This window comes from Ceratina calcarata, unplaced genomic scaffold (assembly GCF_001652005.2).
Source record: "Ceratina calcarata isolate Rehan_Ccalc_2016 unplaced genomic scaffold, ASM165200v1 scaffold449.2, whole genome shotgun sequence".
NCBI lineage: Eukaryota > Metazoa > Arthropoda > Insecta > Hymenoptera > Apidae > Ceratina > Ceratina calcarata.
Genome location: NW_017168819.1, coordinates 493663 through 518832, shown reverse-complemented (window position 1 = coordinate 518832; position 25170 = coordinate 493663). Strand labels below are relative to the sequence as shown.

Genomic DNA, 25170 nt, shown 5'->3' with positions numbered 1-25170 from the left:
GTCGCTCGCGCCTGCGCCACCGACCGCTTCACTGTTTCTCGAGCCACCCGGTATTAACTTATAGGTACACACCTACCTACCGCGTCCCCGTCGAATCTCATGGCGCCAGTTTGAAGTACGCTCCTTCTGCGAATGCACTCTCTGTTACAGTGGCCCGCGATTTCGATTTCGAATCTCCCGCGCGTCCGCGTTTTTGTTCTTCGCGAGCACTTACCGTCAGTTTTGAAGTCCATTCGGGAACGGTGCGAGCGAACCAGTGCTACCATTATTTCGTTACTTAACGGCTACGAGTTGGTGCGGCTCTCGGAGCAATAACTCTTACGCGTTGCGTTCATACGTTTCTGTGTACACACGTGCAAGTTGTTACGGTAGGCGATATATATTTTCCGAAGACGCGGCCGGAGGTCGAACGGCGCGGCGCGAAGCGACGTGCGCGCGATGCAAGGGAACATCCGGGTGCCCGAAGTCGGATGGGTAAACGAGAAACGAGCCACCAGGCGGCTCGTCTCCGGATTTCACTTCTTCTCGGGACCGCGAGTTGAAAGACGTTCGAAAAACAGCCGGGGTCTGGCCCCGATAGACGAAACAAGCCAGTCGCGGAAGACGAAACAACCCGAAACTGCGCGGTTATCCAGCGACTCGAGCTATTTCGATGCTCGGCATCGCTGTCTTAATATAGCGCTTTTATCTAATTAATAGCCATTAGCCATCCGCTGTCTAATCTCGATAATAGTTGGTCGGGATTCATATCGTCTTAACAATCTATCTAGTCTTTCCTTTATTAGCAGATGTGTCGTATCAACACATTGCACAAGGTGATAAACTTTTTATTCGACGGTATTCATTGTCAGACGTATCTTTTAATTGAGGTGTCCCGAGATCAGAGAACGAACGGTGATATCAACCACGTTTTTCTCTTCCCAAGAGCGACTGGCAGACAGGTGATGATGATCGTCGAACGACGAAAATACACATTGGCCTTATTAGCGGTATTTCTTGTTTCCTGGCAAACGAATTCGCGGGTTTGTGTGCAATTCGAACGACTGACTAACTGACCGACCTCTGCCCTTCTCCACCGGTCGCGCACGTGCGCGGATGATTCACCTGCTACCGAATAGACCCCGATTCTCGGTAAAGTCGTTTCCGAAATGGAAGAAGAAAGATAGTCGCGTTCGTCACAGGATTTTGATTATATTAAGCCATTAACGTCGGCCCGGCTGTATAGGTGTACACAACGCCGAAACGTTATTAGCTTGCTCGTTTCTCGCTTACGTCAACTCGACGCGCGCGGTGCACAAGCGGCGCGGTTCCTCCGGTTGTCTAACGCGTTATTTATACGCCGCACGTACGCGGCCGATCGAATTCATATCGATATGTTGTTGGAAACGTGTCTTCCTCCACCCGGTTCCGTCAGATCCGGAATTAATCGATTAATCGACTCCTCCATGGATGTGCTCAAGCCTTGTTTGCCAAGAAATTTCAAGTAGAGCAAGTTCTGTAAAATAATTGATTGTAGCATGATAGAATAGTTTTATAAAAGTCAATGTCAAACGTCTACTGTAATTCCTGTTTGATTTAACACAATCGATGGCAGTCAGGAGGAAAGGAAAGTTAACTTTTTTTTCCAGTTCCGTTATCTTCGTTATCCCGGATCTATCAAGATAATCTCACAGCGACTACGTACAGCACTCTGATTTTATTAGTCCAACACGCGAAGAGCGTGTCCGAAAACTTTCTTCATGGTAAGATTATAGCTATCTCGCCATGTAATCCTTGAAGGGGTAGATACCAATTGAAGGATAGCAAGGATTTGAGATAGTTAATTTCATCGACCTTGTAGATAACACCGTAGATTGATAAAATCGAAAGTTGCGATACACAATGCAATTTTTTAGAGTATGCCAAGGTTTTCGGCTTTATCGCAATATGAAATAAGAAACGAAGATGTTCGTATAAATATCGTAAAAGTCATTCCGCGACAATTATTTTCCAAGTGATAGGGATTCTTATTTAGCCAGGACAATGTTCCCGTTTAAGGTATCACGGGATTAAAAGGAGACCACAGCACCCTCGCGTCCTTTTTCGCGTGAGCAATATGTACACGCACACAACCATTCCGGAGGATGATCCCCCCTATAAATAACCGGGTGACTTCGTGAACCGTGGCGATTTCCGCAATGAAAATAAATCCAACCGGGCGCGCGTACGCGCCGCTTGTGCTCGCCTTGCTTCGCGTCTGTGTCCGTCCGTCCGTCTACGTGTAATAATTTTTCCGGAGACAGCCGACCGTTTGCCGGTGATCAAACAAACCAATCGGCCTCCATTCAGGCCGAATTATAAACTCGCCCCGAGTCCGATTCTATGAGTAGGCAATTTCGTGGTTCTTGCTACAAACCGACCCGCGTTCGGTCAGCTTTTGCGAGGGGTAGATAAACGAGAGAAAGACTGGACTGACATTTGAGAATGTTCCTTGCACGCGGGAAAGAACGTTCGATCGTGCGCGCTGCTTTCGTTTAACTTTTTGTCCCGGTGAAAGCACAGCCGTGTATAATTTTACAGAAACTCCAAGGGGATCATACACGTCACGCGTGCTGACTCGCCATATTTTCATTCAAATGATTCGGTGATCGACGTTTGTATCTGTGCACCTGTGCGACGAGAAGAAAGGTATATCTGTCTCAGACACATCCATCGAGAGAGAGATTTAAGAAACTCGGGAGATCTTGAGAATTGCGAACAAAATGAAGAGCGAAGGTAGAGAGTCGACCGATTCATCCTGAACGACAAACTTCAAAGGCGTCACACGACGCCTACGTTACTCTCGGGCCCGGCTCCGAGAATGAGTCCTAAGGGACCCAGCCAAGAAGGCCCGAAGATGGAAGTGAGGGTGTCCTGCGTGGCTTCTCCGGGCGCGGAGCCTCAGGGGATCCGAGTGAAGATCCCCGAGCCGAAGAAGCGACCGATGAGTCCTCCCTTTCACGACGTGATGCGTGCCAGGTGTCCGTCCGTGCCTGAGAAGGACCTGTACAGGAAAACAGCGTCGCTGGACCGTCGAGACAGATATCCGACGCTTTCCGGCGCCGAGATCAAAAGAGGATTGATCCCCGGTGGCGTCGAAGCGGCGCGCAGAAGAAATCCGATGCTCGATCGTAGAAATCGTTTTCCGACGATCTCCGGCGCGGAATTGAAACGGAGCTTCGCCATCGGCAAGTGTCCCTTGGAGGATGGCCTGGACCTCAGCCTGGCGCCGTGGCCGGGCATGAAGTGGGCCTGCGTGAGGGTATTGCATCTCTACTGTAAGGTGTTCGACCAGTCCGAGCTGTTCGAGCTGATAGTTAGGTAATTGCGAGGAACGAGTTTAGACGTGTAAAACTCGTTCGTCGGGCTTCGGTTACAGTCAAGCCTAAAATGTGCTAGGGCAAGGAATATCCGTTCGATGTGTTCGTGTCACCCTTTAACGATACCATGTCAGAGGTTGGTTCGTGTTTACATTCGGACACGTGTACAAGGGTTGATAGATGGGCTTCCCGGGTAAACCTTGTCCTTAACGCCTTTTACGGGGCGTTTGACAATACCCTAGGCGAGGTGTTTACTCGTGATAAGATCAGATCAATTAAAATTCTAGAGACCCATTAACGGCGGAGCCGCGACGCAAATATAATTAGATGGCATTAGTAGGCAGACGACGTTCGCATCGACCGTCTCGGCTGTTTCACGCGTTTCAGAAAGCAGCTAGAAAGTCAGAATCGAGCGTTGCCTTTCATTTTTCGAGATTTCATGCGACAGCTGCTCTACGCACGCGATTACTTTCTTGCAAATCGAACGTTGCTCAATGAGCCGTGCCACGCGCTTTTCATTCCGTCCATCTCGGCAAATCTGATGGAAAGTCATTTATTCAAAAAAGCTTCGCAGTAAATCACGGTTTATCTCGACCCACAATTTTCTGAAGATCGACGACTTTGTCATTCGTAGCACTTAGTCCCACGGTTATAAACTGAAGATCCGACGGAGCAGTTTTCTCGCATTAAAATACGAGTCGATCCTCGAGCTTCTACTTTTTTCTTTTCTTTTCGGATTCCGCTTGAACGCGCGGCACCGCTTACAAGCGTGTTTTACGCGTGTACCACCCATCGTGGAATGTCGGAACAAATCGCTTCAGTTTATATATCGTCCGGGGAATTAATTGCGCGAGTATGGTCTCTGCAAACGCGACGCAAATAGTCCACGCGTGGCGCGTGGGATCTCGTAAATTATGTCGTCGGAGTTTTTTCTCCACGCATTTTGTCCCTCTTTTACGAGACACTTTGGCCCAATCTTGCTCCGGATTTGTACGCAACGAGATTTAATAGGAAGGAGGCGCGCAATTGGTTAAACTGAAGGGCCAGTTATTTTCAACGAGCCCAGTGTGAGAACGATATGCTCCAGCTTAATCCTCTGCCGCTCAAATTAATTCTCGTCGACACATATCTATTACCTACTGATTTGTCGAGCATATTTCCATGCAAATGAAACTCGAGGTTTCTGTAACGATATCAACATAAATTATGGCCCGCGTATTCCGTTTCACGTTCCCAGAGTTAACAGGACGTTAACATTAATTCGCACCCTCTCCTCAAATGTCAAGACGCGTTCGCGGTTCTCGTAATATCAGATTCAACGTTATCGTCTCCACCTTACCGGGAACAAGTCGTTCGAGCTGCGAGAACTCTTTATCGCTTAAGAGCTCTTTGCTCGGCGACGAGTTATGGCCCACTGGCAAACAACGACTCTGACATTACGGACGCGACATTACGTGGAGAGCCTCCCCGGGGCATAATTCGCTAAAAATCACTAGGTGTACCCTCCGGTAAAAGACAAATTTTATAGACAGATAGCGTGATAGGGTAAAAGACGACGCCTCGCCTTCGGTGAACACGAAGTAATCACTCCGAGGTTTTCGATGAACTAGTTTCACGCCCGGCGATGAGTATTTTTCGCCGTGGTTACTCGATCGACGAAAATAAGGTGTCAAGTTGCGTCGCAGCAGCGCGAATATCTCACGGCTCCTAAATCGCGATTCTATGAAGCCCGATTTTATGGCGGCCCATTAATGCGTCCGCCGGGCACTGTTAAATTTAACGAGCTCTCCTCCGCGTCGATCTTCGTTCCCCTCCTGCTTTGTATATGTACACACATCACAGTTCGATTGGAGAATTATTTGATAAATCAATTTTCCGATTTGCTTGAAGACGCCTTACTAAATTTTGTACAGAATTTGCATTCTCCACATTCTTCTAATTCCCGTGAAGCATTGTTATTGACAAGAATTATATGAAACGATGTACTGAATTCATTGGAATAAGATACTGCACATTTTTTGATAGACACATTTTTCCACAAGCGTCGTAACAGACAAGGGGTTTCGTTTATTTGAAACTTATCTGAAAGCTTATCGTCGAGCAATCGGGGACGAGAAGCTTGTGTCAGCAATGGTACGACCTTGCCGTTGATATATCCGGAAGGAAGGGTGCGGTAGGTAGGGCGGGCGTAGAACGCGCCACCACCGGGCAAATGCATACCCTTGATTATGCGATTGACGTTTTGATCCTAACATTAGCGTCTCGCACGTGGGCGATAGGAACTAGAATCGCGACATTTACGCAGCGAGCCTCCTGACTTGAAACATGTGCGGAAGGCGTAGCGTCGTTGCAAGGTCTTTTAAGTAATCGTTAAAGAAAAACATGAAACGAGATCGGGTTTTCTATAAAAGAAGACGATGATGTTTGCACTAATTAGACGATCAACAGGAAGTGAATTGCTCAATAAAACGCGATTAAAAGCCTTATTGGGGAACTGAGACGGATGTTCGTGGTTAATGAAAGACCGAGGACAAATATTTAGCTCGTTTTAATAGATACGTTGGTCGAGGTATCCGCGCCACAGTCACAAGGCTTGAAACTAAGTCAGTTTCCTAAACGGACGACGGGCATTAATCTTGTCGTTCGATGCGACGAGAAATTCCTGAGCGTCCTCATGAATGATGCATGCACTCGCCGTAGAAACAAGTCTCCGAGCTGAGGGATTCTCTTTTTTTCGTTCACAGAAAGAACTGCACCAGTTGCAAGTGCCCCAGAGAAGCGCACGATGTGTGCCACGAAGAATGGGCGTCGGTCAGGTCCCGTTTGGGTCTTAAAGGCGAAGAGTCCCCGTCCCAGACCGTACATCCGAGATCGATGGGCCTGGCATGGACCCCTCCTGGTCTACCACCTCACAAGGTGAGTACACACCGCGGAATCATTCTTTACCAGTTCTTAAATCATTTTTCAACTTCCATGATCGAAACAAAGCTCTTTTTTATTTATCGTCGAAGGAGAAATTAGGGTTTGACGATCACTTTATTTTATGATACTATTGCATAATCGCTTGCTGTTCTGCACGGATTCAATAAACGATCCGCGAAGTTCAACAATTGTCATGAATTATTACGGCGGTTACAATCACTAATAAGACGAATCGTCGGTTAAGTAGCTGGTGCGTGCACACGCACGTTTGGCGAGGTTCCAGTTTTCGATATTTTCTCGCGTCACAAATTAATAGGGGGAAGAAGCTGGTCTTTATCACTCAGCGGACACGCTTTATCGTACGCGCTTCCTGTGATCGTTGCTAACTTTCACAATTATTTTTATCGCTGCGTTTAAACGATTCCCGTGTCTTTGAACCTCGAGTCGTTTTTTAATTCAACATTGCGAGTGATTTTTCTTATTACGCACACAGGTGGAGGAATATTTCTCTATGCTGCCGGAAATATCCGTGCCCAGGCTGGACACGCCTGGCGAACGTTACCGGGATCGACAATTGGCGATTCAGTTGCCTAAGCAGGACTTGGCCACAGCCTATTGTCGTCACTTGAACCCGAAACATGTCAGCAGCGCTGAAGACTTCATGGCCGCGAGGAACGAGATCGCGTTGGACATCGGTACCGTGCAAGAAGTGGTCGAGAGAGACGTAGTTAGTACGAAAACAAAAATTATACGTTCCAACTTCGTTAGTTATGTAAATTAATTCGATGCCTAATTAGTTTGCCGGCGAATAACAAGCGAACTTTGAAAGCTGCTGTCAGAGTCAATAAATTTAGTGGCTTTAGATTGATTTACACACCTAATAATTTAAATACTAAATGGACGGCTCATTGAATAAATTCTGTTTGTCTCGCAGAAGTGTGGTGCGTGCGACGAGCCACTCGAATACGGCAGCCTCGCTGTATCGGCGAGCAAATTAGGTCTACTTTATCATCCCGCCTGTTTCCGGTGCACAAAGTGCGAGGAACTCCTCGTCGATCTCGCTTACTGCGTGTACGACGTACACGAAGACCCTGAACAGAATAGAAAGGTTCTCTACTGCGAGAGGCATTATGCTGAACAATTGAAACCTAGGTGCGCCGCCTGCGACGAGGTGAGTCCCTTCTTTCATCGCGAATTTGTTGCTCTGTACCCGTACTAAACTTCACTATCAGCGACAATTTAGTATCAATTGTGATGTAAAAAGATAATTGAAAAATGCGCGACAATATTATCTAATCCGCACATAACAGAGTAGAAAGTAGTATCGACCGTTGCTGGTCAGACAGGCTTACGCGTAGCTGTCTCCTCGGTGGTCTAACGCTAAAGAAGGAATGGTCGATTGCAGTCTGGCTGTGGTAGACTGTCTGTATCTACTGAAACCTCCTTTATCGACGACAGAGCTCTGCCAACTTGTGCCACATACGAGATATATGAGTAGAGTAGACCCATCACCTTGTGGACTCTCGTGGCTAAGGTTCAATTGGCATACCGACACGAAATATTAAGAGTGATTCAAGCGTCTTCTATTCACGATAAATAGTAATCGATCAAACTTAAATTTTGTTGGAATAATACTGACGAATTATAAGAACGTAATTTCACAAGAGTGAGCCCAATTTTTCATTTTTCAAAAGATAATACATTGGTCCGTGAATATGCTCGTGTATCTAATTATGCATTGAATCTCAAAACACTACACTTGAATTTATGTTCAGGATTTGAACACGCGAAGCGAACAAGCACATACTTCTCTTTTTATTAACTCCCAAGACAGTAATGGGATATAAAGTGTTGCTTCGCGAATGAATCTGGTTCGTACAAGATGCTGAGTCGTTTCTTCCATTTACGGGAGGACCACACGCTTTTCAGCGAAGGTGGTCCCGTGTCATTTCGCACAGTATTTTTATTGCACTGAGTTCGCATTAAACAAAAAATCTGAAATCTTACCCGGTGACCCAAATACACAGTCAGCTGTCAAGGCGCGCATAAATCGTGGTTCGTGCCAAGCTCTGGTCATTAAAATTATTTGTAAATTATGCGAACGTCGTTTTCGAACTTTAAAAACGGTTGAACGTGGCCACCGGTAAATAAATTATTGTCGCTTGACATTAGGAAAATTTTCTGCTTAACTATCGTCACTGCATATTTTAATATTCATCAGCTTTGACACTTGCCAACATCATAACTTAGCAAGGAATTAGCACTTTACGTCGTCGATGTAGTGATCCTTAAAATCATTTTTTAACATTACTTTGCGAGATGGATGAGCGATTAGTACCATGAGACAAAATGTATTCGGCATAGTTTTGGATAACAACATGATCGTAAACAATCTCTAGTCTTAAAATATCTGGAGCATAATAATATGAAGCGTCCCGCGATCTTTGCGTCGCTGTCTCGATGGAACTGGGCCGGTTTCGGCTCTTTATTTAGATGGACGAAAATAGGAATTCATGTGGGATAGGAGACGAGCATCATACAAGCGTTTGTCACCACACTGCGTAATGCGAATTATGTTACAAAAACGCGAATCAGCCAAACTACATGCTACCGCTTCATCTCGACTAATGACCTTATTAATCCCACTTAAGAGTATATTTAAGCGTTACTTAGATCGATTATACTTGATCCATCACTTGGTCCATTTGATTATTGTTTGGGAAATGTTTGAGAATAACGAAACAAGTCATTGGTTCTTTATTTCTTCTTTTATTGAATCAAAGTATTACATTCTTATAATTCGTCTGTCGAAGCTGGTTTTGAGAAGAAGCTGCGTCAGCTGCCTCAGCAGTTTGTTACCGCGTTTCGCGTTCGTGTAACACGTCCGAATTGGTTTTACTCCAACCGGAAACCTCGACGTTTAATCGTACCTGCGGCCGGTCAGTAATCTATTTTGATTTCTTGTCGATGCTCCCACCACGAACGTGGCCTGTCCAGACCATCCGAGAACCGCGTTCCCTGCTTTTATTAGAGTCAGTCAATTGGAGGCGAACGAAAGGGCTACCGAACTGTGAGAATAACCGAGGAAATCTGTAAACGAGAACGCGTTATCTCACGATCCTCGCGCGAAGTTCCACGCGATCGCCGCCCGAACTTTTCCTTCCCCGTATCAACGAAAGAAAGAAGTGATTCCGAATTTTGGTAAGTGAATCGAGCCATACACCAGCCACACAGTCGGAGAATCAACTCAGTACTCGATTCTATCTGATAATAAAATACAACAGCCAAAGGACGCGCATTACTATTCCCTCCCACACGAATTCGTGCGCACGGCTATCTGTTTTCCCTCTCTTTTCCGCGAGTGAAGAGAGAAAGAAAATACGACTTATCGTACATTACGAAACGTACACAAGATCTCATTTGACAAAGAGTTTCAATGAAAGTGCTCGTAAACGTTTAAGACGCGCTTTAGGGGGCGAGTCGTCTGCAGCCGTGGCTCTTCGGTAGACGTTCTGAGCCTCGGACTCGAAACAAACTGGTCTTTATACAAGAAAAGCGTGGCGTAACAGTGACGCAACCAACCGTAACAGCGTCGCCGGGTCGTAAAATTCGGCGTTGTCTATTTCGGGAGGGCGTCGTCGCGGTTCACGTGCTTAGCATCCGCTCTGCAAAAATGTTGACCCGCGAGCCGGCTCACCCACGATCGCTATGACACGCCTTCGGCTTTAGCTATCTTTCAAACAGGTCCCTCGGTCGACGATTCTAGAAAACAATGACTGGGGGAAAACTGCGGATTTTTATGCAAACTATGCCATTTGTGATATCAATTTAAAAAGTGAAGTCTAATTTGAAATTTTCCTCATTCTTGAAAAAAGAATCATGAGTATTATTGTTCACATTTTTATTATGTTATTTGAACGTTTGATTTTTCTAGCATAGTACATANTCGATATACTGAACGTTGTGTGCGAGGTATCTCGAAAATAGCGTGTCGCTCTGTTGTAACAAGATGAATGGGGCAACGTTCTCTACTTAAGGGAAAGTTGTATATCTGCAAAAGAAAAAAGTAAATAAGGCTCTTATATCTTAAGCTTCTCGTCGTTGATAATTTCAGAAGATGAACTGTACCAGTTAATCATCGGAAAGTTAGCAATACTTAATAAGAATACTTTCTGCGTGGGAGTGTAATAGAAGCACAGATCGGCTATTAAAGCATGGATATTCTTGGTTAATGAGTCATTATCGAAAAAGGTGCATGCACCGAACTATTTCGCGTAAACGCGAATGGGCGCTTGCGCCAACGGACATTCGATATAACCCGCCAGGGCCAGAGAACTAACACTGAAAATGCTCGATCCTATTCTTGTTGATTTCGCTCGTTTCTAACTACAACTACGATCAGTCTGGTATAAGGAGCAAATATAATAGTTTAGACGATACTAATGTTAGAAGTACGTTCGGGTACTTTCGGTCAACAAACCGTGAGTCAAGATTCAACCATCGAATGAAATAGGCACTTAAAAGATGTTGATCTTAGAGGAGCCTTGGACAAATGCTTGTAAAATAGAAATATGATTGTATGGAAAGATCGCATGACCTGGCACCAGGTGGAACGAAGGGGAAGGTCGTCCTACGGATGGAAACGGGTGCATGGATAGTTTTCAGCGATTCTAATTCGGTCCTCGCCCGCGAAGTGGCTTCGCGCAGAGATCCGGTGGCACGCTTTTCTCCGACCGTGGCACACGCGTTCGATCATCGACCGAAATAACATTGGCATTGTTCCGTTTCCCTCCAGAGGAACCGGCTCTCGTGGCAATCAGGTCGACTAATTTCGACCCTTCGCCACGACCGTGGAATGTCGCACCTTCTACGGATTCTCAGACCTTTTCCTCGCAGGGCCATCGATTGCACCTTGTCATTTCACGAAACCAGTCGCCAAGCAGCCCCTGATGTATTTAAACTGCGGGTTTCCGTGCAAAATGAAACTGTTGTGAAAACAATTTGGAAAATGAAAGACTTAAACGCTACATGCATTCCTCAAATTTTTTACGTATCTATAATTTTTGTATAGATTCATAAAATTCACAGTTTCATTGATCTATCTACTCGGGAGGTCAAGGTCTAATTGTGACCGTTTACCAAAGTAGGTATTAATTCCGTGACTCGTAACGATCAACGACCAAAGTTTGAAACTAGTGGAGAAGTAGTTTCTTGCATAGAATTAGATCGATAATCGCTTTAGATAAATTTGATACTGCGAACTAACAGATGGATTCGATTAGAACGTGTCTCCATTAACGAACTTCCTAATGGTAACGAAGACGTACAGGTACGTATTTATTAGTCGAGGAATGAGAGAACGTGGTTTTATTTCGGTGCGCGTTTCGATAGATCGACAAAGATATGTTTATTTCGGGAGGCCGGCTGCCAACGAAGTAGTCAAAGTTTACGCAGCTATTCGCGAATACAAATTTCGCGTACGTCTTTCTCTTATCAGAAAAAACGTCAGTCGATCTATTCATTCCATTTCATTCCATTCATAACCATCACTTAATTAGCTAATCAAATTGCATGTGCAATATCGTTTATCAAAGGAAACACTATGAAGCAGACTTGCGATATGTACGAATCACTTAAGTAATCAGCATATTTATAAAACGGAGGTTAAAGATCTCATTCATTTTGTCGATGGACTTTCTTTTTTAACCTTCGGAAATAAATGTACAATCTTGTAACCTAAATATTTCCAAATTGCTCGAATTTACGCGGCAACGAAAGTCGATCCCCTTTACGTAATCAGCTGAATGAACTGTTCTTACTCGACACTCGATTGAGGGGTTCGTGTAACGAAAATAACCCTCGAGAACAATGAAGTCATGACACCCACAATTTCATTCAGGTAATTGAGTACAATTATGTAATCTGATTTCTTTCCCGCGCAACACGATCGGTTTCGTCGGAGATCGTTCAACTGCAAATTCCTATCATTTCTACTCAATTGAACGCACTCTGCGTGATTGTGTTATCGCGTCTTTCTTCACAGTGATGTTCGTCGCTTCCCGTTATTTAAATGTAAAAAGAGTTTACAAAAATGCCAGTTATCATAAAAAATAAAGCAACGAGATCCTCATTTGTGTTACGTGAAATTATTTCATATCTTAATATTAATTATATTATTATTAAGAGGATAATTTTAATCAGACACAATTTTCCTATTTTTAATTTTGTAACTTATTCGGCACAAGTATGTAACAATTGATGTGGTGTCGAGGCAAATATAGATCATCGAGAGTTCGATAAGCCGCGGCGCGCCACGACGCGACGGACCGTTTTCGTTTCGATATCTGTCTGGAAGCGCGCCAGCTTAGAGGTACCGCGTGCAAAAACCGCGTGTATCGAAGATCGGCTCAGCTCGGCTCGTAACCGATGAGGTAATCGAAATAAAATCGTTCCTGAGCGACGCCAAAAATTCGGCCGCGCATCTCAGCTATGTTAACGCATAAACGATGGAATTTCCACTAAACATGTACTTTAGAACATGTAGATATGCACTGGCTCGAAAATGATATTAATATATTGAACATGCTGGTTACAATTGCAAGTTAAATGATGTTTATATTGTGAATATTATATTATGAATGATTAAATGATATTTCTTTCTATGCATATGAATAGTTAAATGATATTTCTTTTGATGCATATGAACGGTTGAATGATATTTCTATGCACATGAGTAATATAGAAATTAGGAATTAAACGGTACAATCGTTCTCAATTAATAGACTTACGCTGTTCTGCCCGACGAGATCGTTCGGTTCCGCGTAACTATTGCTACTAGTGAACTGGCAACAGACGGGCACGTTGGATGGTGAACGATCGGGTCATTAGAGCGGGTGGCGTTCGATCGCAATTAATTTGCGCGCGGGCCAATAATTGCGCGTAACCGCGGCGGGACTGCCAAAAACGGGGCTCGCGTTAATTACCCCGCGAGCGAATGATCGATCGTTCGGTACGTGCACACGGGGCATTAAGGACAGGGATTCGCGTCCAGGGACATTCGAGCTAACTTTAGCCTTAGCCGCGGTCCGCTACCTCGGCGTCGAACGTCGCGTCGACATAACGAGCCGAACGGGCACCAGTTTTGCCCCAGCCCGAACGGATTTGCCCGCGGAAAATAAAACAGTTCTCTGGCCGCCATCCGGCCGCATGGATAAGCCGATAATCGCGTGATCGCCCGTGGCTTTTCGCGTCCGCTTCGACGTTGACACGCGTTTTTAGCCTGCCGATCCAACCGCGCTATCAGGTGGACCAGTGGGTGCGCGTGGGTGCTCCCCCGCTGGGAAGTCAACGTCTTCTCTCCTTCTTACGCCGAGTGTGACGTCAGTCTCCGTTCGAGGATCGGAGAGATTCAAGTGTCGCGCCACCCCTAAATCCTAGGATCATGGATTTGGCGCGGAGGCCACCGAGATTCCTTTCGCTCTTCGAGATCGAGGATTTCCGTTACATGTTTCCGCGAGGAATTCTCTTATAAATTCACCCTGGAGCGACGTCTCTTATGCTCCCGAAGGGTGACGAGCTCGCGGAAAAGGATGATAGGATGAAGCGGATTGTAACGGTGTGTCGACGTGTCGAGTTCGCAAAGTAAGAGTGATCCGCGTAGAGAAATCCATGATAAAGAGAGATTGTCTTAACTTGTCCTACGGATAGAAACCGAGATGGGGTTGATGTTGTCAATATTAGTCGGATGCGTCGGGGTACTGGAGCTGTTCGCGTGTCTCCGTCACGTCACCAACGGCGTGGTGATCATGATCAATCAACCGGCCACCCCGTGTCTCTCGTACCACGAACCTCTCAACGATAATATGAGTATGCACGACTCGATCTGTACTTTCAGCCACTCGAGCGATGCGAACTTGCCGCGTACAGCCAAGCACAAGCTGGAGAATCTCCACGAGTACAGTTTACGAATCAGATCGGAGCTACGTTCGTTGGACAAGAGCTTCGACTACAAAAGTCTATCGGACTTCGGCGGCAGGAATTTATTGCCCGTCTCGAGGGCGAGTCCGGACTCGAGGCTGAGTCCAGATTTCAATTACTTGGTGCAAGTGAGCGAATCTCAACCGGAGGAGGATGATTACAGAAATCAGTACGAGAGAGAGACGTCGTACGAGGACGCGGCCGAAAACTGGCGGATCGAAAGTAGCTCGAGAGATCGACCGCTGTCGGTGACAGTCCCGGAACCGGATAAGTACATCAGAGTACCAACGCCGATTCCTTTCAGTTTGGATTACGATTCCTCCAGCTCTGGCGCCTCTAGCCAGGTGGGTACCTCGTTCGACAATGATTCGGGAAACGAGGCGCCGACCATGAGGTCCCTCGACGCGATACCGGTTATCAAACGATACAAGAGTCCCTCGGAGGGTGGATCTTCTGTAGACGAATCTGATTACAATGAACAGAAGACACTTCCCAGGAAGCAATTGAGGAAATCTCGTTCGAGGACTCCCGAACTTCGTCAAGAACGAGCGATCGAAGTTTCAACCGAATACTTAAAGAGTACCGAGAACTTGAGATCCGAGTTCGGAAATCTCGATGTGCCGGAAGAACAAGGCGAAACGGTACAAAGCAGAAGTCAAAAGAAGAAGATAAAATCGTCGAGCACGATTGTTAGGAAGCCGACGTGGTTGAAGTCGAAGAACGCGGAGGTCAGCAAATCCGCTGAGAATTTGAACGCGAGGAAGTCGAAGAGACACAGGGAGCCGGAACGAAGAAAATCGGATATCTCCGTACAAACTGCTAGCAGTACTCTGAGAGATGAATGGACCAATACCTCGCCAGCCGGGAGTACGGAAACCTTGTCTAGATCGGATAGCCGGAAGAGTGTTTCCGTGCAGGTGCAGACGAGTTTCGAAGAGGAACTGGCGAGCTTGGGAGCTCTCACAGAACTGGAAGGCTCGGTGGCTAGTTTGTCCGAGAGCAAGAGGGATCTTTCTCCTCGGGAGCATTTTGGCAGAAGGTCCTTTAAGAATAGAAGATTCGGATCCGGTTCCAGGGACAAGGCCGACGAAGTTGGCGACGGAGATAACTTCTCGGTGACTAACGCGACCGCATCCGTGGAGAGGTCCAAGGATGAAGTGCGCCTGCTGAAAATATCCAGCTTCGAGGAGGCGGACGCAGAGGATTACCGGAGAGTACGGAACATCCTAACCGACTCCGACTCGAAGGAGTTGAACGAGAATAGAAGAAACGGATCCAAGTCCCTGTCCTCGTTCGAGGACGACGAGTACTGGGACGCGGAGGATGTGAGTGCCGGAAGACCTATCGAGTACTCGATACCGGATCCCGATCGAAACAAAGCTTTCTGGGTAATGACATGCAAATCGATGGATGCTCCTCCCGTTCTCTCTCCGTGCATACTCGTTACCCTTCACTTACACTCCAAACATGACAAACCAACCCGTAGACATACTACTACTATTAGCAGTGGCTCCTGGAGAATTATTAATATTAATTGCAAGAATTTTTAGAGGTGAATGATTACCATTAGGGAATGTTACAAGATATAATAATTTAATAAATCCCTTGGTCCATTCTCGACGAAAAATAAATAGAAAAATCTCCCACGGTTCGAACTAAAAGCATGAAAACTTTACAAGCGATTTCCCGATTGGTACTCACAAATTACGCGTTCTCCACCGAATTCCTAGACGCTGCTGTTCGTCTGACGTCCGTCGTTCTGGAATGGCGTCGACGAGATCGTAAAACGTCGCGAATCGCATTTGGCCGCGAGACAAACTACTCTCCGTGGGCTGGTATCAAATTTATTCCCCGGCGCGGAATCGAAAACGCGCGAGCGTCGCGGTTGACTTCGCGCACGGCAAGTGAATACATAGAAGAAAATCGTACGCCAACCGGGTTGCGAAACGCGACGAGGCGATGAGACCGCTATTGTTGTTTCAAGTTTAGCTAGATTGGGAAACGGTTTTTGGAAGCTTCCCTGATCTGTGGAAAAATCGCGGGCCGGGTAAACGCGATCGTCGACGCTCTCCGCATGAAACACTCGCCTTCGCATGTTCGCTGACGGCGTTCGTTGGTGCCGTGTGCCTCGCGTGGGGTCTCCCAAAATATCAATCTCATATACCCGTCTGCAAATAATACGCGTACATACGTATAGAGTCTTGGTATTCGCAGGAGTCGCAACATTTATCAAACATTTTTCCTCTAAGAACGTCCATTATCAATTATCAACAAATGTTTGACCCTTTAACAATTTTAGAATTTTAGAATTTAATACGTGTTTAAGAATCTATTAAGATTTGAAATTATTATGCGACGTTAATCTCTTTCGTTGCAACACTTTTGCTACATGAAATATGAAATATAACATGTCTTACATTTAAATATGTAGGGTATGTACATAGATTTCTACTTATCACTACAATTTCACAATTATTGTGAAATCAGCAGTATATTTACGAGCAGTACAATTATTGTGAGATCAGCAGTACATAATTTACACTCTAACCATCATGGGGTTAAAGAATACAATCGTTTAAAAAGATTGGTGGAATAGGCTTAAAGATATTGATGATCGATCCAGCTAATAATAAATAAAAGAATCGGTTGCTCGCCCGTTAAGAGTTAGCCGTGTGTCACCACGGAGATTCTCCGAATGGTATTCTACTTTTTTGGATGACCTGATTTTTTAAAGTGGTGTCGTTATATTTTTAATCCGACGGGTCTTCCGGAGCCCCCTTGGCCGGCATATTATGTTACCGCCCGTCGCGATTCACGATCCGCGTAGGCGTTATCACGTCCTGCTGTCACGTACGATTTTCATTTTCCATCTTCTATTTATAACGTAACTGGCCGCGGCGTTTCTGAAATACCTCACAAACGGGAAACCGCCAATTCACCGTGAATTCGCGATCGAGGCATGCAATTGGCAACGGTTTGAATATAAACGCAATCATGGGATACATTGAATGATTCCAAATTATTCGTAGACATACTGTATGAATTTTTATATATTATTATTATTATTATTATTATTATTAATTAATTTGCTTCCTGCGAGAAACGTGCGAGACCATTTATTTATATTGCTAAATATGGAGGGGGGTTGATAGCTGAAAGAGGGATCGCGTCAGGAATGCGGTTACGTGGGCGGGAATGCGTAGACTAATTACGACCCAATTACAACCGTGGCTCTATTTTTCCGGCGATTCTATTTTCCAATCCCGCGTACCGTCGGGAACCACCTGTTTGGCACGCGATCAACACGTTCGATGAAATTGGAAAAACTAGTCGATGATGTACGACTGAATGCTTTTACCAATCTCGAATGAATCGCGTCCAAAATTTCCGCAGAGATAAATTCTTGGTAGTCAGAGCTTAATGATCAACGAAACGAATTTACATGACACGAGTCATGCGATGTCACGCGAGATATTTTACAAATTAATTCATTGCCCTCTTTTCATAAATTCTCCGTTTATTTATACGCGTAAGAAAATATGCGTATGTATAATGTAATTGTAAACAGAGACTGCGAAATTACAAGGGTTAATTTAATTTATTACTTGCTTAACAACGATAACATCCAGTATTTATAAAGTCGATCGCAAACGGGAAGCAGACGTAAGCACTTAACTTCCCGTTCCCGTGGAATTTGCGTATTAATTGTAAGAGAGAGAAGCGTCGGCGTTAAACAGGCCAGAAATATCTTCACCGGGGGAAGAGATGAATAAAAAGCGAGAAATGAGAAAACGGATGGAAAAGAAGGAAGAAAGGTGGGTTCGCCACGAACGAGAGGCGCGAACTTGTAACCTGTCGCAGTCGACCGCTAACGAGTCGAATGGTGAAGCGAGGGAGAGAGCCGGGGACCGGCAGGAAAGAAAGAGAAAGAAGGGGTGGCGTAGAAAAGTTGCACCCGGCACACTGCACCGAGAATCTCGACAGGGAGTAGAAGGAGAGGAGGAAGAGGATGAAGAAGAAGAGGACGAAGCGGGGCGGAGCGGCGCGAGGAGGACCGTGGAACGGGTGAGAAAGAGGGCGGCGAGGGAAGAGGGTGGACGCGCGCGGCGCGTTTCTGGAGTCGTCGGGACTCCGAAAATAGCGTCCCGATATGATGACGCCCGGAGCGGACCGATCCTAGATTTCAGTCAGTTCGCAAGCTCGAAAGCTGCTGGGTACACGCGGAACACGCTCTGAGCCACGATCTCCGGTTTCACATTTCCATAGAGGCGACCAGCCAGCCCGACCTAGCCCTCTTCTTCCCGTTCCTCCGAAACAGCCGTGCCATTTCGCTCGCACGTCTTCCATTCCTCGTATTCTCTCGCTACTCTTCCTGGACATCGCACGTCCGGTTCCACGCTCCCTCGTTTCCCCGTGGAATCCGAGAGTAGACGCTCGCGGCCGAGTAGACTGTAGACGCGCGGATACAAGTCTCTTCGCAAGGCAACGATGGCGGACGTAGACAGTGTAGTGTACACGACCACCGAGCGCAAGGTTCGCAAAGTGAAGAAGACGACGAAGCGCAGGGAGAGCCACGATCAGAACGCCGAGGTCACGATCACCGAGGTCGACAGCACGCAGAACCACCACGCCATCGAAGAGTATGTGCTGGCTGCAGATCTAAGCTCGGATCGGCCCGACGCAACCCCCGTTCATAGTTATTCCGTTTTTTGTCTTAACCACGCGCTTTTCCGTTTACGATCGCGACACCCTTCTTACAATGGGACCTTACCGGTCACCCGAGGAACCGCGATCTCCTAGCTCGATAGGCTGATTCACCAAATCTTCTAATTGCGCTAGAACATTAAGACGCATTAAATATGGTGAACGTGATCCGACTGTGCGATCATCAGAAATCTATTTGTTTCCTATGTATTTGAAACGTGAAGTTCGTATTCGCCCACACTAAACAAAATCGATGGTCTGGTTTCGATGAAACGAAAACAACCTCTTTTTGGCTCGCGAGCTTTATATTTGCCTTCGCGATCGTCCTGGTTTCCTTTTAATAAGACAATTTGTTATTCACGTATATTACAGTTCAGTTCTTTCTCTGAAAATCTGAACACCGGGAGCTATAATGCGAAGTAAGAACTGAAATTGTAAAATTCAGCTATTCCAATTGTTTCATATCTTGACAAATGTTCTAAGACATTGGAAAGATCGTTAGGCAATTTTTCAAAGTCGGATTCTCAGGGTGACTGGCCAGCTTTTCTCACATAGGAGCAGAGATCTCGGATCGAGATCCACGCGTTACGTTACGCGGTTTCTTTTACGCCACTTTATGATATGCTCCCGTACAAAAAATACTCAGCCAGCACATACAACAGCACTCAACCAAGGTACATATTACCAGCAATTCAATCGCAACAACAGAGCAGACACTACAGAGCACCGGGCAACGAGAGAGATTGCGAGGAACGAGATTTGCGTTTGAAATAAGAAAAAAATACGTGTGAAAAATCACACTGTGAGATGAACGCGTTTTGCTACGTTGTATTTTGTAAACGAAAATCCTCGTTGCGTTATGTTATCTTTAATTTCGAAATTTATCTCATTAAAAATTGTCGCTGAGGAGTGTTCACTCTTAACCCTTTGCCTTACCGTTTCTCGTTTATTACTCGTATAATCTGCAGTTAAGTCCTGTGACTTACGATCATGCCGATCATAGGTTTGAACGAGGACGAAGCTGTATTAGTAACAGAATTTGTGGTAGCAGAGTGTAACTCGATATCGTAAGGCAAATTGGTTAAAGTTTCTCATTTCGTGAATATGTTTATAAATAGATTGTTGGGGATCGGGTCTAACGAGCGTTCGCGAAGAGGAAACAATGTGTTAGAATGGCGATTGCTTCCTAAACAGGTCGCGTTTTCTTTTTTGGTTTCCAGTTGATTTTCAGTGGCGAGTACACGAAGGCGATGAACAAGGACTGGCACAGCGGCCACTTCTGTTGTTGGCAGTGCGACGAGTCTTTGACCGGGCAGCGTTACGTGCTCAGGGACGAGCATCCTTACTGCATCAAGTGTTACGAGAGCGTATTTGCGAATGGCTGCGAGGAGTGCAACAAAATCATTGGTATCGACTCCAAGGTGCGTACCTTTAATCATTTTGTCAATAACGAAGCCGATATCTCGCGAGGCCCGTTGATTCATCGGTCGCGGCCTCGATCCCGCTTACAACTTCGTTCTCCTTGATTTTGAAAGTACAGTGGAGCCTTTTGAAAGAGTCAAACGTGCTAATTGTAAGAAAACAACAGAATTGTATTTTTCAAGTGGACGACGAAAGTATATGCTAATTTCTATCACTAAGTACATTCGCGAGACAAAAAGACGTTTGTTACAAAAAGACACTGATGATAAATAAAATTTTGAGACTATTTGGATATAGAAACCACTACTGTTCTCGCGTATCCAATGGAAATGAATCTTCTGCGACGGCGATCCCTGGGTTTGGATGCAGTCCAACCGGGCAAAAAACGAATCTAGTTTTCACCTAAATTTAGATTCCGTAGCACAGAGCGTCCATTGATTAATCGTTCTCTCAGGTTTCCGCGTAAGTGCGGACAAATCGCTTTACGAAAAATTCCGCGTGCAGAATTGTTAATTATTATCGTTTCGCGCAATAATGGACGGAGAGACGAGGTGGCGATATGCGAACACGGGCATGGGCGTTCACTTACTCATTCCTAGAAATAGAAACGATGATGCAGGTGCTTGCTAGCCATATCGGCTAGTGTTCGAATGTTTATTTCCGTTTCGTTTCTCACTTCGTTCGCCATTATTATTCCTCCTACTTGGTTGGTCGAGACCAGACCCAGGGAGGGAAACGAACGGTCCTTCCACCGGCCAGTTTTCGTGACAAATTCGCTGTCAAGACGCGGCATCGTTTGCCAACGAGCCAAGGGAGATTAACTTTTTACGCAGCGGACGAGAGACTCCAAGGATCCCGTTCGGGTGTCGCTTCGTAGAGGTCGACGAGGTTCATGATTACAATCGATCCTAAAATGGAGAGCCGCGTGCTTCGTGTTAATTCGATTGATCGCACGTTTAAAAATCTAATCGATTCGAGTGTTTACCACGATCCCGCTGGAAAAGGTAGAGTGACATAACTAATCTTCGTCGCTGCGCGTAGAAATCTGTTTCCTTAAAGGCGACATTGAATCTGGAACGCATTCAAGTTTCCTTAGAGTCGCGAGGACCTTGTCCAAGAGCGTAAATATTTCTCAAAGCCTCGCCAAAGTCCGCGAGTCACCGGACAATCGGAAATTTTAAACAAACCGCTTATGCAATTGCGCTTCAAGTTTTAACGAGGTCTTGAAAGGCAAGAAATTACATTTGCATTCGAAGAATTAAACAAGCCTTCTGCAGTCCGACTTAATTCGCTTTATATTCTCCACGTTCTCTGGTGTCGATATCGTTGACGCTATAAAAACTTATAGAAACTGAGAAGAGTGTAAAGCAATGAAATTCGTAATGGACTGCGGAAGGTTAATGCGTTCGGGAGACAAGGAAATGAATTGTCGGTGAATTGTTTCCAGGATCTTTCGTACAAGGATAAGCACTGGCACGAGGCCTGCTTCCTCTGCAACAGGTGCAGGGTGTCCTTGGTGGACAAACAGTTTGGTAGCAAGGTGGACAAAATCTACTGCGGTAACTGCTACGATGCCCAATTCGCCAGCCGTTGCGATGGATGCGGCGAGATCTTCCGCGCTGGTACGTAACACGAAACCCCATTTCTTTGATAACATTCGCGAAAATAGACTACGAACCCGGTCGTTCGTAAAATCTCGGTCAACAATAAAAATAAGATAAGCATTGTCCCGAAATAGTTGAACGTAAAGCAGATCGCAGACTCGGTTCAGACCCGGCAGAACCACCTGTTTCCGATGCCGCCCCAGAATACAATGAATCACGAATCGCGGGAGACTATAGATCTCTTATTTGGCGTTTCTTATTAAGGCAATCGAGTCAAGGCTCACTGTTCAATGCTCAGGATAATTATTACTGTTTCAAAGAGAAAGGAACACCTTCGGCTGTATTTTACGCCGAGAGTTTCAAAATGATATGCAAACAGCCAGAACTGTCCTCACTCTCTCAGAGCAGCGACCAATTAGTAGACATTAAATATTAATTAGAAACTTTGTGCAAACTCTGCCTCGCAGTTTTCAAAAGCTTTCTTAAACTTGACAAAGTTTTTCCATCATTAAAACTGCTCTCAAGTTTAGATACGCCCTCTTCCCGAGCAGGTCAAGAAGCGGATTGAAGTAAATGGTTGTTCTCATATAGGAGGACGCGACCTTTTCGCGAAATGCGAACTCGGAACGGTACGTCGCGGTCGCAACCGAGGTACAACCTTCGGCGATCGCAGACGGCGTGGTGGTACTTACACACCAAACGCGACCTATATAACGCGTGATTCACGACTCTGTGACCGTGCTCTGGGTCACGGTTGCGCAGCTAATTAAGACTACCACCTCCGCTAACGAGCTGCGTTCGTACTCGAGCTTTAGAATCGAACTTTTACCTTCTGTCAAAAAATGTTAAAAGCTTCCTGCGTAGCAGCCTCGTTAAATCATTTACAATATTTTCTCCCATTTAAATTGAATAGGACACAAAGTTCAGACCTTTGATCCTGTTTTCCACTGTACCAAATTTCCATAGAGCTTCTTTGAAAAGATATGAGAGACAAGGAAATTCGGTCAAGTACTCTCGAGGATGCAGAACGTAACTGGGAATCGCGAATCGAAAAGTAGCGTCGCTACAGTGAATACGGTAGAGAGAGTTAGGAGATTAGAATGAATGGATGGCAGAATTCCGTGCCTCCTGTGGACTGGTTTCGACTTTACGTGATGCGCGTGGGAGTCGCGTTAAATCTTAAAGGGAAACAGGATCGTCCGTGAAAATGAAACTCGGTGCCAGCGCGTGTCCGTATACGGATCGACCTTTCTTTCGAACAGGCGCGACGTATCGGCTCGGCGAATCTGTTTCGACGTGATGCATTGCAGTTCAACCCTTAGCGATATTATTTGAATAGATTTGCTGGCCAATTAATAACTTTCATTATCTAAATGCGAATCTAAATCTACTCTATCTTATCTTATAAGAACTGTAGACGTTGATCATTTGTAACAAATCGATTAATTTATAATAGTGATAAATGCTATGAGAAACAGATAAAACTATAACTGTAACGTGATTAACACTGTTTTTCTGAAAATGCTACGTCATTTTGATAGTGAAGATTATTAGAACAAAAAGTATATTGTGGAATAGTTAAGATTATTCGGATGAAACATCTTTATTTTTACATTATGTGTCAAAAATTGAGCTTATCGTTATTACTGTATCATTAATCGAAATCCTACGTGTTTTTTGGTGTAATTCTTTCGATGAATCACATACGACTAGTTTACTTTGTTACATGAGATACCTTGTCATCCTTCTTTTAAACTTCTACGCAGCAAGAACTAATAACCGAGGAAAGAAGAATAAAAAGTACAGATGCGTCACTCTTGCGAAATATGAAAACGAAAATGAGATTCTGAGAACTTCTCTTCACTAATTATTATTTGCATCGCAATCTGATTTGTGATACAATCGAAAAAATTATTACTCGTTCAAGAGTATAGTATGCTCATAGTAAATAAGATGTAAAACTGATGACAGTCACAGGACAATTGACCTGCCCGTTAACATCGAATACTGACGTGTACGATTAAACTGAGGCAGGACAGACTATATTTGCAGAAACAGTCATCCATGTCACGTCGCCGGACAATTAAATTAAATCTTCCCTCGTACAATGAATTCGTCAGAGTTGCACAATCAGGAGTTGCACGGAAAAAAGCCAGCGATATAAGAATATCACAATCTCGTTCGCAGGAAATATGAGACACAAGCGTTATATCTATCGTGAGAAATATTTCTGAATGCGTTGAAAAAATAGAGAAGAGAATAGAAACGGAAACTTCACAAAGTTATCAGCGGGGTCGAAGTAGAAGACACGTTGCGCGTGCTCGCGACGCGACGCGCGCGGTGAGTCCAGTGAGGTTCCAGAAGCGGACTCAAGCTTCAGTGGCTTGCAAGACTCCGGGCCAATCGCACAATCCACCGATTTTCTCTTCTTCTCCGTGTCCGTGTACCGGTGTGTTTTCGAATCGTGACCGCGTGTCAGCTTCTATCTTCTTTCAATACGCAGGTGACTCTCAGGTGATCCTCTCGCATCTCGATCAATTATTAACATATAAGAGAAGACATGATATATAAAAGTCTATATTATATGAAATTGAATCTTATACGAAATTTAATTCATCTATTTATATACGACTTGTAGAATTTTTGAGAAATTTCTTTAGCATCAGATTTAGTAAATGAATTTATGTACTCCTTTATGTATATGAATTTAACTAATAAGAACTAAAGACATAAAACTATAGCCGTAACTTTTGCATTTTACTGATGTTTTATTGAAATTTTAATGATTGATCGAAGGGGAGAAAACTGAGAGTCGAAATCGGAAATTTCAGTGAATCTTTAATTGTGGAAAGAGAAAAGCTCGCAAGGGAGGAAAAATGGGCACAGACGCGTTGAGCGAACGGCTTTCTACCAAACTTAGCCTGCAGACTAAAACCGTAGGCGAGGAGAGGATAAAAAAGGCAAAGGACAACGAGGAAGATGTTGCAATATTCAGCATGATCCCAATGGAGGGTGATCCTAAGTTCAGGTGCTCCCTCGGCAATGATTGCTTCCTGGGTGACCCGAAGAAGGCAGAACCAGGTGACGATAACAATGCAATTTTCTCTGAAATTGAATCTTCACAAATTTTTATCATATTTACAAGTTCTTATCTGTTGAGAACGATTGAAGACGATCGAATTTAAGTTCTAATTCGATAACTG

General features: G+C 45.0%; 1 protein-coding gene and 1 long non-coding RNA gene across 10 annotated transcripts in view; one reads left to right on the top strand and one right to left on the bottom strand.

The window, feature by feature from the left end:
* The window catches only part of Lmpt (four and a half LIM domains protein limpet), a 71451-nt gene that overhangs the window by 38102 nt on the left and 8179 nt on the right, over positions 1–25170 (top strand). For 4 of the 9 annotated variants that reach the window (XM_018028331.2, XM_026815457.1, XM_026815456.1 and 1 more), the window contains 5 exons: positions 6083–6254; positions 6754–6987; positions 7195–7431; positions 20162–20362; positions 21811–21985. In XM_018028331.2, the coding sequence (XP_017883820.1) occupies positions 6083–6254; positions 6754–6987; positions 7195–7431; positions 20162–20362; positions 21811–21985 (1019 nt within the window). Of the gene's footprint in view, positions 1–2622; positions 3340–6082; positions 6255–6753; positions 6988–7194; positions 7432–13460; positions 15626–18374; positions 18878–18943; positions 19616–20161; positions 20363–21810; positions 21986–25170 lie in introns of those variants that run through there. The other 5 variants (XM_018028335.2, XM_018028333.2, XM_018028332.2 and 2 more) reach the window with 5 other exon arrangements.
* Positions 9000–10199, bottom strand: LOC113464633 (uncharacterized). Its single transcript, XR_003389483.1, has 2 exons — positions 9669–10199; positions 9000–9350 (listed from the first exon to the last, which is right to left on the bottom strand). It is a non-coding gene; the product is annotated as an uncharacterized LOC113464633 (long non-coding RNA).